The sequence below is a fragment of the Xiphophorus maculatus genome, chromosome 18, assembly GCF_002775205.1.
Source record: "Xiphophorus maculatus strain JP 163 A chromosome 18, X_maculatus-5.0-male, whole genome shotgun sequence".
Lineage (NCBI taxonomy): Eukaryota > Metazoa > Chordata > Actinopteri > Cyprinodontiformes > Poeciliidae > Xiphophorus > Xiphophorus maculatus.
Genome location: NC_036460.1, coordinates 31,585,080 through 31,600,473, shown reverse-complemented (window position 1 = coordinate 31,600,473; position 15,394 = coordinate 31,585,080). Strand labels below are relative to the sequence as shown.

At 45.3% G+C, this 15,394-nt stretch overlaps 1 protein-coding gene across 2 annotated transcripts; it reads right to left on the bottom strand.

Annotated features, from left to right (window-relative positions):
- Positions 1 to 1,518: 1,518 nt before the first annotated feature.
- On the bottom strand, positions 1,519 to 13,998 carry tbx2 (T-box 2). 2 transcript variants are annotated; one of them, XM_023351534.1, is made up of 8 exons: positions 9,920 to 13,998; positions 8,833 to 9,660; positions 7,809 to 8,076; positions 6,608 to 6,760; positions 5,422 to 5,498; positions 5,123 to 5,292; positions 3,791 to 4,374; positions 1,519 to 3,272 (listed from the first exon to the last, which is right to left on the bottom strand). In XM_023351534.1, exons 2-8 carry the CDS (start codon positions 9,189 to 9,191, stop codon positions 2,823 to 2,825), a joined length of 2,061 nt encoding a protein of 686 aa, XP_023207302.1. In that variant the 5' UTR covers positions 9,192 to 9,660; positions 9,920 to 13,998; the 3' UTR covers positions 1,519 to 2,822. The 2 variants fall into 2 exon arrangements, with proteins under 2 accessions (XP_023207302.1, XP_023207303.1); XM_023351535.1 differs by lacking the exon at positions 9,920 to 13,998 and having other exon boundaries at positions 6,608 to 6,754; positions 8,833 to 9,643.
- Between the last annotated feature and the right edge of the window lie 1,396 nt (positions 13,999 to 15,394).

Below are 15,394 nucleotides of genomic sequence, written 5' to 3'. Positions count from 1 at the left end.
CAGCCCATCAGAGATGCTCCTCCGTTTTCACGCTGCCCCAAACAGGGACAACATAAATGCGCTGTTCGTCTTCTGCGCCAAAACGAACTGCGCAGCTTCACCTGCTGCCCTGCAAGCGCTCAGACAACAACATGGAGCCGCACCGATCATTTCACAAGTTGTGAATAATCCTGGCCTTTTTACCCCACGCCGTCACCAGTCATTAGTTATGATCCACGGGGCCTCCACGGGAGCCTATTGATCACCCATTGACTGATTGATTTAGACAAATACTTTTCTCTCCCGGAGCGCCAGGTCCAGTCGCTCTGCTCGTTAATTGAAGATAACAGAGTGACAACAATGGCCCCCGTGATTGAATGAGAGTTTTGTAATTGTCCCTGCAGAAAGAAAAGAAAATGAAGAAGAAGAAGAAGGGGAGGAGGAGAGGATGATGGGTAGAGGGGGGAGGAGGGCTTCTCTAATTAGGAAGCGGGGTGGTGTGTAGGCTGTGGCCGGCAGGCAGGCGACAGGCGCCGGGTCCCGGACAAAAGGCTGTCTGCTGCCCCATAGTCCCCCTGACACACACACACACACACACACACACACACACACACACACACACACACACACACACACACACACACACACACCTACACACACACACACACACACACACACACACACACGCACACACACCCAACACACACCCACACACACACTGCTGCGTCATGCTCCCGCACAGGACTGACACACACAGTTCACACCAAAGAGTTCAGAGAAGCCGGCCGGCTGAAACTCGGTCTAATCATGTTTGTGTCGCTGAGTTCAGCTGCAGACATCACACTCTGCTAATGAAGAGCTCCATTATTATCATCTGGATTATTTATTTTCATTTTCCCACTGGACAGACTGGGAGTTTGTTCCCACACCAGGTCCCCACTTCACACTGAAACACTTGGATTTTGTCGTCCGGCTGCAGAGGATGTGTGAGAGAGTTTCCTATAAATACAGACATTACTCGACGCTTTCTAAAAATACAAGCGTGCACACAATAGTGAAGGAAGTGCTGATTGATTGTGAGCGAAACAGTGAAAATAGACCTGGATGACGTCACACACCTAACATAGACTGCAGAATAAGCGCAGGACATTTGTGTTCTCTTTCTTTTGTTCATGTTGAACGTGACAGGCCAAATGATGACGACGGTGAGGATGAAAATACCGACCAATCAGCTGCTGCATTAACGCAAAATCATCTGATTATTGACCAGTCAAACCACGTATTTTACATGTAGATCGATACTTTGAATCATGCATACATAAGCCGTATATTTCTTTTCAAATTCAACAAACCACTTTAAAAATTCGACTTTCTCTTTTCATGTGACCGGCAGATGGCGCCATGGCACCACCTGCTTTTGCGTGAAAGCTCTGCGCGAGTTCCTGCCTGGCATCATTTAAAGTTACTCGCAAAATTTCTGCCAATATTTCCTCTAACCAAACATCAGGATAAAAACAATAAAAATGATGGAAGCTTTAATCACAACGATTTTTTTTATTGAAAGTGTGAGACAACTCAAAAAAAGAGGAAAACCAGCATAAACAAGACAGTTCCATCTTTAAATAAATTCATGAGCATGAATGTTGCGCACATAAGAGGAACTCCTGACTTTATTAAAATAACCTGAGGTGAGTTTTATTTCCTTCTTTGAATCCTTACGGATTTCTTTCTCGTTCCTCTCTGTTTGTTTGTGGATGTGGACAAAAACATGGCACACTCATCTCCTAAAATAATATTACAATAAAAAAAAAAATTGCGATACTCCATACAGTTATTTGTTTTTTTTCCAAACCAACAAGCGCTAAATATCTCCAATTTACAGTATATGTTCATTTAGCATAGGGAGGTGAGGGTCAACGAGAAGGGGGATCAGGAACGACAAAAAAAACTATATATACACGCTAATATACAGCATTGAATAAATTAATACCAATTGCATATTCTTGATCTTAGATTTATTTACAGAAAATTTTAATTACATAAATAGTTCAGCAAGAATATTTCTGGCATGAAATGATGAGCGGTTAGTCTCTGTCAGACGGAATTTTCACCTTCCATCCCTTTTTGTGAAATAAGCAGACCTGCCGTCATGAGGCTCCTGTTCCAGGGTCGGTTTTGCAAAAAATAAAAAATAAAAGAGAGAGAGAGAGAGAAACAAAACAAAACAAAACAAAACAAAAAAACCCCCAAAAAACAATATATTAAAAAAAAAAAGTTGGATGCTGAAAGCTTCAAATGCTCCATATATGTGCGTGCCCCTCTGGGCCCCTCCAGGCCCCCCTGGGCCCCTCCAGGCCCCTCTGTGGTTTATCCTAACATGACCACATGTCAAAGCTACTCTCTGCTCCACGTCCTTGAACGTAAGTGGTTAACTTTTTGATAAGATATTTGATTTCTATTGCTGTAATTTCGTATTTTTCAAATCATTCTGAGCTCATGTAAAAAACATGATCATGTACCTGGTGGGTTTGGGCAGAGGGTGTCAAACAGCAGGACTCAGTGGTTGTGGTGAAAATGTCTTAGAGAGATTTTCTCTGTAAACCAGTCAGCACGGTAGGAAACCTTCAATACTTGTGAAGTAAAAAAAAAAAAAGAAAAAAGATTTCTTATAATGACAGACTATATCTTTGTGTACCCGCAGCTTTGTTCTGAAAATATTTTTGTAATTAGCCTTCATAGACTCTCGTCTGTCAAACCTCTCATGTCAGTGTCTGTGATGTGCTGTACAGGACATATGCACCCAAAGTTCTCTGGTAGTCTTCACCCCAGACACAAAGTTCTCATCACTTTGGAGAGTCTGCAGTGGGAGAGGATTCCCGCTGGCCCTCCAGGCCACTGACCAGTCTCTGAATGCTCTGCAGCTCGTTTACAGAGTCCTTCATGGAGGTTTTGGGAGAGGCCACCCTTCCACCCAATCCCCCTGTCTTATGGTTGCTGTGGTGATCTGGGGCCGGGCTGCTCTCCCTGCTGCCAGGTTTGGATGACTCGTTGCCCAGGCTGAGGCCGCTGGGCAGACCAGTAGTGAGGAGGCTGGAGCTCTGGGCCAGCGACACGGGGAGCTGGTAGGGGTTGAAGCGTAGGCGGGGACGGGACGAGCCCAGGAAGGGATTTCTGGAGAGCGGGCTGGAGGTGCTGGTCGCAGGGAGCGCTGAGGCCGAAGCTGCAGCTGCTGCAGCTGCCATGTAGGTGTACGGATACGGGAAAAGACCTCCAAAAGGAGGCATGGGGATGCCCTGCAACACACAAGAGGAACAACTTAGAGAAACTTTCAGACAGATCTCATTCACTGCAGGAATTTACAAGGCAGGACTGGTGTGACACCAAAGTGGTAAGCATCTTTATCTTCTGAGCAATGTATTATTTTTATTTTTATTATTATCCCCACTGATCTATTCTAAAAAAAACCCAACAAAAAACATGTTTTTATGAGTAGACTTCTGGTAAACTCTTCTAAATTAACAATAAATTACTTAGGAGTTCTACACGCTTCGTGCATTTTACTGCTCATTCTTACAACCTTAACTTGAAAGAGAAGGAAAAAAAACCTGCTGATTCATGGTAGGTTAGCTCCTGGCATGTGAAGAACTGTGCAAAATGAGGTCAGAATAAACGGTAAGGTGCCTCAGAAGGGAAAATCTAGCCTGACTACACTCAGGTCCAAGCTCTCTGCTTGGATCTGCTGTGCTGCTGTCAGATAGTCTGATAAAGCTTACAGAGGTGCAACGTTTTTGGTCTGTGTGACCCTCCTTACCTGAGAGGCAAGCATGTGCTGAGACAGATGGAAGGGGAAAGGGTTAGGAGTTCCTCCTGTGCCCTGGGCAGAGAGGCTGCCGTTTTCCAAACCACTTGCTCCTGAAACAGAGGCCAATAGATGCCCCATTCCCATAGCAGAAAAGGCTCCAGGGGCCATGGCAAACTGGCCGGGATGAAACAAAAGCGGCGATCCGGTGCTCAGGGGGTTAAAGAACTGCTGACTGTGGAGCCCAGACAGAGCCAGGCTTTGTAGGTGACCTGGGCTGAAGTGCGAGGGGCTCTCAGTTTGGACCACTAGAGGGGAGAATGTGTCCTTAGTGGCAGCCGTGCCTCCAGCCTCAGCGTCCTTAGTCAACACCTCTGTGGTGTCCTTCCTGTGCCTGCTCTCTGCTTTGTCCTTCTCTAGGTTCCTTATACTGAATATGGATTCATCCTTCTTCTCGGCACTGGGCCGGTCCCTCACACGCTCCTCACACCTGGAGCTGTAAGGGGACACAGGTTCAGTCCCTGGGCTGTTGGAGCCTGTGCAGCGCTCGTCCTGCTGCTCCAGCTCCTGCTCACTGTCCGTGAGCGTTTTCTCATCTGAAACACAGAAAGTGGGAAGATGTATTAGTCCAGTTCCCCACCGAGCAAATGAGCAGAGTATGAAAAACAACCAGACATCTGGTAAATTTCAAAGGTTGCTCTCAAAATGAACGGCTTGCCTACTTACACTATATAGCCTGGATTAAAAATCCATGGGGTTTTAAAGTTTGTGGTGTGTATTTTTAATTTACCTGGGCTAAAAATAAATGTGTTTTGTTTCTAATGAAAAAAATAAAGCAATGGAATTAGGCACAGATTTTAGCTATTAAAGATTTATGCATTTAGTGTCAAAAAATGTGTCACAAATATGCTGAAAAAATGAGGTCTGGAGGAAAAGAGAGAAAAAAGTTTTATAGATTTTTTCAAAAGTTCAAAAACAGAGTTTTAAAATCCAAACTTGATCTTTTCATCGTCATATGTCTGTACGCACTAGGTGCACTCAAAGTTAACAACAACAACTACTACTATTATCATCATCATCATCATTATTATTATTATTATTATTATTATTATTATTATTATTATTATTATTACAACATTATTACGTTGTTGTTGTTCCCGCCGGTGAATACCAACTTTCTTATAAAATAGCTGAATTATGAGAGACAGAATATAATCCAATTAGTCAACATAACACTGGACTGAAGGTTCGGATTCCGTAATTCATCCACAATGATTAATATTGCTGTCCGGCTCATCCAGGGCCGCCAGACAAACAGACCAACAGCAGGCTAATATTTCTCACCTCGGCTGGGCCTGCTGAACCTTAGCGGGCTGGTGCTGGCGCCCAGCGGGGAGTGGACTGCATCCCGGCCGGCCTGAGGCTCGCTAGAGGAGGCGTCCGAATCCGCGCCCTCCCGGTCCGCTTTGCATTGGTCCTCATACATCCGCAGCGAAGGCATGGTCAACTGTTTCCTGTAAATAATAATAATAATAATAATAATAATAATAATAATAATAATAATAATAATAATAATAATAATAATACAGTAAGGGGGACGCGCATGCGCACACGCACTCATTTAGCAGGTGTTGGTTCCGTACCTTTTCTCTCTCCTGCCGTTGCCCGTGTCTCTGAATCCTTTAGCGAAAGGGTTGTTGTCAATTTTCAGCTGCGTTATCTGCCCAAAAAGCACAAACAAGAACATGTTTATTACATTCAGCCTACAGTTAAATGAAGCACAGTTGGTTCCACCAGCTGGTTCTTATTGAAGGAAAACGGCTGGGATTAACACAGGCCGAGAGCTGGGCAGCAGCCACTGCTGCCCTGGATTTGCATTATTAATAAAGGTGTAAAATGGGGGCGTTATTCTTATCGGCCCCCAGAGAGAAATTCTACTACGAAATATTCTTTATGGGCCTTGACGAGTCTTTGATCGTCAGCAGGGAAAATGGTGCCATACTGGAACAAATGATTAGTATCACAATAATTAATAACGCGATTTGGATCGCAGTTGCGAATGCCATGTGTTCTGAACCAGACCGGGTCTGTGTCGACCTATGACCGGACACGGAGCAGAAAAAAAATTCAGTTTTTTTTTCGGGGCTCCTGGAGGCCCTCAGAGCTCAGCTAATAAAACGCTTCCGGCATTTTTCAGTCGGAACAGACAGAATGTCCAGCAGCTCTCGTCTGTCCTGGACCTCTAATCGATGGTGACTCTTTACCACAAACTTTTACAAAGAACCCCCCACGGTCCTCCAGAAACACACCTCGATTCCACCCGTCCGGACACAAACCCAAATTACCCTCACGACTAGATAAAGGCGCACAAAGTGAGCTCCGAAATGACAGTAATGTTATAAATAAATAAATAAATAAATAAATAAATAAATAAATAAATAAATAAATAAATAAATAAATTCTAACTGATCCTACTTGAAGCCAAAAATGAACCAAACACTTTTTTGTAATATTTATTCGACCAATTTGTTTATATACATCTTAGCCTTCCGTTATGCGTCCATGCCGGCAGGGAACACGCGGCCAAGACCCTGTGAGATAAATCTTCTCCACACACAAATCCAAGCAATTAAAAAAAGCAAGTGGAACATGGGAGTCCTAAGCAGGAAAATTAGGCGACCTACAAAATCAGATTAAGTCTTCAGGGTTTTTGGCGGCGGTGGTGGGGGGAGGGGAGGTGGATGCATGCAGGACATTTATTATGCAAACCATTGCGGCCATATTAGTGGCCGCCGGCGGACGTTGCAGGCTGCAGCCGCAGCGGCTCACCTTGTCGTTCTGGTAGGCCGTCACCGCCACGAACTCAGTCTCTGGGAACACGTAGGTTCTGAAGGTGCTGTAGGGCAGCTTCAGGATGTCGTTGGCCCGCACTATGTGGAACCTGGGCTGGTACTTGTGCATGGAGTTCAGGATGGTCTGGACCAACACACACAAAGAAGCACAGCTTTGGCGTAAATATCGGAGCATGACTGAGGCTAAATGTGCAGAGCTGGATCATCCAGCGCGCTGTTATAATTACTGGCCACATAACACTTGTCTGTAATTAGTTCAGGGTAAAGGGACAGAAGCAGAGCAGGCCACACATGTTGTCATAAGCGATCAGAACCACACGAGGGGAAAAAAATTATATATTTAAATTTTTAGTGGGGGAAAAAAATCCATTGAAATTATAGATATTTAGCTAGAATTTTGGAAATTATTTCGACGATTATTTTAAAAATAATAATCGTGATATTTGACATCAAATATTTAGACGTTTTAAATAAAACCAGCAATAAATGTGAAATATATTATGCTAATTTTGTAGAATATTTCCAAACAACACAGGCACATTTAAACGCGTGAACACAAAAGTCCTGCAGCAGCTTTCATAACGACTGTTTGCTCCTGCAGCCCGGACTCTTTAAAACATTTTATTCGAATAAAATACACCATACAGGCATCATATTAGTAGGTTGACATATTATAATATATTATTAGGTAACAGGCTTCTTTGCCTTTCGCACACATTTCATTTCGTTTGTCTCTGACCCGATTCGACAACACACCACCTAATCCCGCTAACACTCGGCCCAGATCTTTTTTCTCTCTTTCCTTTTCTTCCTCCCAGCGGCGGCAGCAAGGATCCGAGGAGCCGCCGAGCAGGAGCAGGAAAACACAGCCGCATGAATAATCTCTGTCAACAGACTTGGACTCATGTGGACAAGTGGAGAATATTTGAATTTGGATTTTGAAGAACTTTTGTTTGATTTTTAGATTTAGAATAGTTTCGTAATGAAGCAATGTCCTAGCTGTTACTCCCCTCGCTCACATTTTTTTCTTCTTTGACCCACTTTCCAAATCATAAAACTGTTTCCTGACCTAAACTTCACCACTAACACCATTACGTCCAGCCCAAACTCCCACGTGCGCACATAAAACGAATAATTCCACCAAGCCAGCCACTTTCACGCTGATTTAGGCTACTTACAAATCCGTGCTTGTCCGAAATGTTGTTGGTCAGCTTGAGTTTGTGGAAGGCAACAGGCTTGGCCATCCACTGCTCGCCGGTGGCCGGGCTATCCGGGTGGATGTACATCCTCTTGGGCATCTCCGGGTCGGCCTTGCCCGCAACCATCCAGCGAGAGTTGTGGAACTTGTAGCGGCAGTCGTCCGCCGCCACGATGTCCATCAGCAGGATGTATTTGGCTTTTTTATCTAGGCCGTTTATCCGCACCTTGAACGGGGGAAACATCCTTCTGCAGAGGAGAAACAGGGGAAGTCACCGCGGCGCTTCGACGCAGTGGAGAGGACGCAGGAAAACCACAGCAGCTGTCCCATTTGATTTTATTACAGAGAAAAATCCACAGTGTGTCTGTTCATCTCTCTCTTTCTGTGCGTGCGTGTGCGTGTGTGTGTTTGAGTGTGTTGTCCAGCAGTGTATTTATGAGCACACTGCTTCACCTCCCTGCGTTTTGAAGTGACAGCCTGTTTATAAAAGCCAGAAGCTCTGCTGTCTCCATGAATGCAGTTTGAAAGATAAAACCCGATAAAAGCTCAGAACACAATCCCCCCAAAATACCGCAAATCTGCACTCTGAACCCTGGATGGGCGAAATTAGACTGTGTTTCTAAAATAAGACATAGTTTTAGCCCCACGAAGCTAACATTACAAAAACAAAACAAAACTAAAAAAAACAAAAAAAACAAAAACAAAACAAAACAAAAAAAAAAAAAACAGAACAGAAACTACATTTAAAGCAGTACGTTTTGGGTTAATTTGAGCCAAATCTGTTGTGTTCTTCAAATGCTCTCTTGGTTTGGATTCTGGTTATTACCAGCAGCTCAGACTAACCATCTGTTGGTGAAGGCCTAACGCAGCATTTACTGTTTGCTACCAGCTTAAATCTGACAAGTTTTAGTATTTGTTTATTTTTGTCTTACGACTAAACGACTTTTCTATAGGAAAACTGAGACTCGGTTTGAGGATTGATTAGAACTCGGAGGACTTCTTACCTTCCAGACTTAGTAATAACCATCTCCGTTCCGAGTTTATGAAACTGGTCCCAAAGATCCTTGGCTTCCAGGGTTACTTTTGGGTCGTCATCCACTTCCTCCTCGGGCTCCAGGCTCTTCATGCTGCGCAGATGAGCCGCCTGATGGTGGCTGAGGGCCGGGTGGAGTCCAGCCTCCGCCGCCCCGGCCAGGCCGTGCTCCGGGATAGGCTTGGTGAGCGCCCCGGGAGGAAGGCTGAGCGCCGGGAAGAAGGAAGGCTGCGCGGCCGCTAGAAAGGCGGACATGGGGAAGTCGGTCGGCCGGTGTGGGTGGAAAGGGTGATAAGCCATCGCAGTCCCTGTGAAAACTGGATCTCTCATCGGTGCATCCACAAAAAGCGAAGTGAAACAACGATGGATGTTTTAGTGGTATCTCCGCCCCGACCCGGAGCCAGTGTAGCTCTGCGCTTCGACGGCAGATAATTTCTTTAAAGCGGCGCAGACGGCTGCAGCCTCTTGCCAAAACACTCGACGTGTTGTCGGGTAGAAAAAACCAGACCAGAGTTGCTGCTGATGTCTTTTTTCCTCCTTCGGTTCCTCGGCTGCGTCCTTCAGTGTCGGCGGCGCTGTGACGGCTCAGCCCGGCTGCGCTATGTCTCCTCTACTTCAGTCATTCCACCCTGACTGAAGAGATGTGGCCCTGTTCACTGCTGATCTGTTACTATCTCACATGTCCTTCCTGCCTCCATCCCCAGCACTAATGAACCAAGCCCCTTTGATTGCTGATTTTACGCTTTCTGGACCAATTGTGGGCCCCTATAGGCGTGGTTCTGACAGCTCCGGCCAGACTCTAGGAGAGGAGAGGAGGAGGGGTGGAGGGGCAAGAAGGTGTCGGAAGCATTAGCAGTAAGAAAACATGTCAACAGAATAAAATATTAACCAATGACAGGAAAGATCGGGAAATCCCACCCCCATTTCCAAGCCAAACACCGGGTCAGCCCTCAGTGCTTGGCCGGTGGAGGCATCATCTCTCTCGGCTTGCGTTTTTACAACGTCGCCTCCGGAAAAAAAAAGCAACCTGTCCGCAGACTCATTGTCTACATACTCACCTCTGAGCAGGAGAACAGCTCCGATGCTTCACAGTCAGTGTTTCAGAACAGGAAATCCTCGACTCGCAGCTATCTGAGCATTCCGGAGAGACTGATCTCCCAGAATCGCTGCTCTCCGCAGCCGCTCTCCATATTAACACACACTGTAGTTATTGGTCGGCTGTTTATTGCGCTTAGGGTGGATTTGCTTCACACTGTGCCGGGTAGGGTTAGCTATGCCTCGCCTCAAACATCCCCAGCCTCTTCGGGGAGAGAGCAGCTCAGCCTGGCCGTGTTTCCTGGTCAAGGTGTCGGGGAGGCAGCAGCAGCAGCAGCAGCAGCAGCAGCAGCAGCGGTGCACTGAGGGCTGGAAGAGGCACAAGCTGCGTTAAAAAAGAAAAAAAAAGAGGAAACGAAAAGATTCACGATGAATATAGTCTGAGAGAAAATTCAGGGAGGAAGAAAGCGGTGAGTGTCCACTTCAGTGAAATTCTTCCTTGTTTAGCAGCTGAAAGTTTATTGAACTTCTCTTGTATTCTAGACCATCTTTTTGTGATTGGACTTGTGTTGTCGTCGCTCAGCGTCGCGCTGATGTTTCCTTCTGCGTCGCTTCTACTTCCACATCAAACAGGCGCGGCGATGACATGATTTAGTGCTGAGTGGGATCCGACAACAGGCCGTGGCAGCGCGGGGTCTCCGGCAGGTTAGATCCGGTTAAACGGTGCGGATTGTGCGGGGATGGCTCTCCCGCTCTCACCGGCCTCCGGACGCCCTGCTCCGCCGAGCCTCCGCATGAACAGAGCCGCTCCGCGCCGCGTCGCGCTGCGGCTCCTGCTGAACTCGGACTCGGGTTGTTACAAGCCGCCCGGCGCCGGTCGGCTGACGCACCGCAACGAGAACAATCTCCTGTCTCTTTGTATTTACCCTGAAGTGTTGCATGTGCGAGCCCCTCCGGCCCCCTCTGCTGCCTCATCTGCGGCTCCGCTCCACTTCTCCGCCTCGGTCATGACTCGGTGTCAGATGTGAGCTGTCTTTTTTTTCTTTTCTTTTTCTTTTCGTTCTTTTCGGAGAAGCAGCTGCTCTGCTCGGGCCACAGGCGTCACTTAGAAAACAAAAACAGAAACAAAAAGTGATCCTGTCCCTGAATGAGACAGTCAGGCGGCTGCGTGTTTCCTATGAAGGCTGGAAGTGAGCCGCGTCTCTGCCGCTTCCGCTGACAGCCGCTAAAAAAACAACAAAAAAAAAAACAACAAAAAAAAAACACCCTGTCATTGGCTCCAAAAAGTGTTTTGAATATTATCAATATATTTACAGCTCAAATTAGCACCTTAGTGTTATTTTGTATCCAAACGAATTGTTCTTTATATTTCGCCGCCTTATTACAGAAATGTGTAAATAATAATAATAACAAAACTGAAAAAGTGCGTGAAAAGGGGCAACATTAAAAATTCACTCCTCTTAAAAATGCTGCAGCAGTTCATGAACGCGTGATGCGGGCGCAGGAGTTGTTTGCACATCTCCACCGTGGTACACACTTGTTGCTCGGATTTTTCCAGATTTCTGGAGCCACGTACAGCGTGCGGGCCGGACAGCGGCTTCCAGCAGAGCCAGACCTGCCTGGGTGGGAGCAGGGCTGCGAGTGAGAGCACGAGGATGGGCTGAAAAATTATTTCTCTCATCCCTGATCGAGAATGCATGGCACATAAAATCCCATTAGAGCGTAAAATATATCTAAGGAGGTTTCCTTTCACTTCTCTCTGAGTTAGGCCGCACCTGCCCGCTGAGAGGAGAACCTTCAGACCTGCTGGGATGGCAGGGATGAAGGAGCAGCTGACTTTTGTTGTTTTAAAAGCTGACCAGAGCTTCACTGAGAGGTTACAAATGAGCAACACATGGAGAGGGGCTAACGGTTTTTCTGCCGCAAAACTCAGCTGGATAATTGTATCAACAATGCTGGTGCAAATTAGTCACCATTTATTTGTTCTGTGCCCTCAAACGGCAGAGAAATCTCCATTACGCGCGATTTAAAAGTCATTAAGTCGAAGGAGGACTGCTGGTAATTCTCGGGGCTGTGCGCTGACAGATTAACACATCCTCTGTGTTGGGGATTAATGGAAGCAGACAGTAAATATGCTTCTTAGATCCGATCTTTGGGCACACGTGGGAGCTGGTTGTGTCCAACAGAAAAGCAGAAATGGGGAAAACAAACTAACTTTCTGAGACTGTTGTTCCTGATAGTAAACAATAAAACACAGGGAATTATCATGAATTACCGCTGAGAATGAGCTTTTTTTTTTGGAAGGTTGAATGTGAGACATCAGATGTTGCTGCAGTTGGAGCTCATATTGAAAGAAAATTAGCTGCTTGCGTGATGCTTTTCATACAGGAAGTTGACAGAAGCTTTTGCGTGAGTGTCCTTGATTTGCCCGCTCAATACAGTTCAGTGCGGCTGCAGATGTGGAAATGCGCGTAAAAAGCGCCTCCAGTCTACATCAGCGGCCCCTGGATCAACGATCCGGGCCCAAGACGCTCTAATTACAATATGACCGGATGGTTTTGCGCCATATTCGTCCATAAACGAGTATTGTTGTGTTGTTCCTCTCCTAGACATTGTTCCCTTCTTCCTTTCATCTCTCCATCTTCTCCTCCCATCTCCCTACATCATCTCTCTGGCTATATTTAGCGGCTAGACTGAGGCCGTGGCGCCAGACCGTTTAAGACCTGTCAAAGTCCCTCATATTTCCCCTTGTCACATGGACCAGCGGCCCTCTCCTCCTCCTTCTCCTCCTTTTCTCTTTTCCTCCTCCTTCTCCCTCCCACTCCACCCACAGCCCTCCTCCCCCTGTCTTCTCCCTTGCTTCATCTCTTCCTCCTCCTCCTGCTGCTCCTGTTCTTTTCTCTGTTTCGTGAAATCAGCTCCAACTTGTGGAAAAGCGCCACTGTTTTTCCTTAAACGAGCGCAAACAGCGTAAAAGAGTTGCTCTGTCTGCGGAACAGTTTTGACGCCTACATGAACCCACTTCCGCAATGATGCAGACATTTTCAGTGAAAGTGGCTTAATGATCCACCTATCTGCTGCGACAGGTGGGTGACCAGGCGGGGGCGCTATGGTGACCCCCCCTGACGGAGGTGTGAGGTCGGCCTCAGACAGTCTGAGGAGGTCCGATCAGGTTCAGTGTCACGGAGTGTCAGATAAACTCTGCTCCTTCACACTGAGCGGACCGAGCAGGATTCATTTCAGCTCTCCTCATCACGGCGAGCCTGAACTGAACCCCGAGCTGCAGAAAGGCCCCGCAGGTGGAGGAGTCTGTCCGACATGCTGACAAAAACCGCAAACTAAACAAATCAAAAGACAGACTCTGCGGTTTTCTTTCATAAAAGCCCAACTGATCTTTCTGGATATTAAAAAACACACCAAAAAAAGAAAGAAAGCATCTTTGCAAATATATGTATATAAAATGTTTTCCATGAGATTTCTATAGTGATTACTAATTTCATCTGATTTCATATTCATCTTTTCTCGATTTTTTGTTATTGTGTTGTTATATATCCAGTTATTCAACCAGCTGCTCTGCCTCCTCAAAAGTGATCCAGAACATTTCGGCCTCTGCGCAACAACTTCTAGAAAAAACAAAAAACAAAACTAAACTAAACAAAAAAATCCTCTACATTCAGTTTCTAACACGCATTCACCCTCTACTTATGGCTTAATATTACAATTTAGTGCAATGTTCCTTTAAAAAAATTTTCCGAACGGAAAATCGACCATTAAAATGGTTATAATTTTTAAAATATTGCGTTCCTGCGCATCAGCGAGATATTATGGATTAAAATAATGATAGTAAAATAAATGATTAAAACGACTGGGAGTCCTAACAGCGCTCAGCAAACTGTTTGGAGACGGTTTGGTTTGATTATTTCCGTTCTAATCACAAAACCTTAGAGCTGACTCAACCTGCTGAAATGTCGTTTTTCTGACTGTCGAAACATAAAAGAACAAAAGAAAAAGTTTTTCTAAATGTGAAAAAATGAAACAAGGCGCAACATCGGGCAGCAGCTGGAGTCCGCTGGGCTCATCACTGTGCAGTTATTCACATACACGGACACACACGCGCACACACACACACACACACACACACACACACACACACACACACACACACACACACACACACACACACACACACACACACACACACACACACACACACACACACACACACACACACACACACACAAATAACAGACAAAAAAATCAGGCAGACAGACAGAATTTAAGTTATATATCCTCCAAATTGATCCTATAATGAAACTTATAATGCAGTTCAGTTTATTATTCTAGCGTTTAAAGTTTTGCTGCTTTTATTTATTTATTTATTTATTTATTTTTTACACATCTGGACATCGGCGCCTATCATAAATATATGACAGTATAAAATATGTAAACAAACAAAACAAAAAAACAACGTAAAAATAATTTTAATAAAAGCCATGTATTTCCGTGAGTTTCTACTCCAGAAAATAACCTGCTGCTAACTCTAAGGTCAGGGGTCAGCAGCCTGTCTCCCACAGCCCTACTACCAGGTTGCATTGAGCACCAAACTGACTACCTTTAAAAATAAAGCCGTTACTAAGAAAGACTATTTTCAAGCAGCTGGAAGTTTTCTTTATCTTACTATATATTGAGAATATGAGGAACCACAACATATTGTGTCCAAATTATGGTTTAGGACCAAGGAAAATAGAAAGAGTTTACAACAATCAAAGATGCATTTTAAATGGATGCTTATGAAAACAAATAAGCCTGATTAAAATGATAGAGCAGGAACTGCTAGTGAACGTTAGCATTAGTGTCACTGAGGAAAGTGGATATACTAAATGTCTCAAAGTAAATTGAAGAACTTCTAAAACAAACCTTTCCCACAGTCTTTGTACAGACATATTGCTCATTTCTGTCTTATTTGTGGTCAGACTTACTGTGGCCCCAGGAGCCTCAGGAGCCCCTGAAGCAGCACATGCAACTGCAGGTGAGTCTGTGTCCAGCGTGTCCTCGTCGGCCCCTGCAGATGATGTGGCCTATGTGGCCCCCTTTCTTCCGACGCCTCTCAGGTGACTGATGTTGTAAAACACAGCGCTTCGTCTCCTGTTGACGGACTCCACACTAAACAACATTTATCTCCCCAGGAACTGGTGAAGACAGATATTCTGTTCAGCAGCGGCGAACGGAAGATCAGCTCTTCCTCTGCAGGTAAGAGCTGATCTGATCTGCCTCAATTCACCCGCCTCACACCTCGACTCGTTTCATTTAAAAAAAAAAACAGAATTACAAATTACAACAAACAAAAAGACATGAAAAAAAAAAAGTAAGAACACGTGGTTATTAACTGCTTCCATATTTGAGTTTCAGCTGGCAGGGTGCTCTGGTTCTGGCTCAGCAGTCCTCTCAGGTGGAGAACATGGAACTGATTGGTCTAAGACTCACAGCAACCGTCTTTC

What these genes read in the sequence shown, in the direction of transcription:
- tbx2 (XM_023351534.1), bottom strand. Translation starts at nt 9,191, where the DNA reads ATGAGAGATCCAGTTTTCACAGGGACTGCGATGGCTTATCACCCTTTC. An exon ending in GTTATTACTAAGTCTGGAAG is followed by an intron (nt 8,077 to 8,832) that starts GTAAGAAGTCCT and finishes TCTCCTCTGCAG; the next exon opens with AAGGATGTTTCCCCCGTTCA. An exon ending in CGGCCTACCAGAACGACAAG is followed by an intron (nt 5,499 to 6,607) that starts GTGAGCCGCTGC and finishes CTTTTTGGGCAG; the next exon opens with ATAACGCAGCTGAAAATTGA.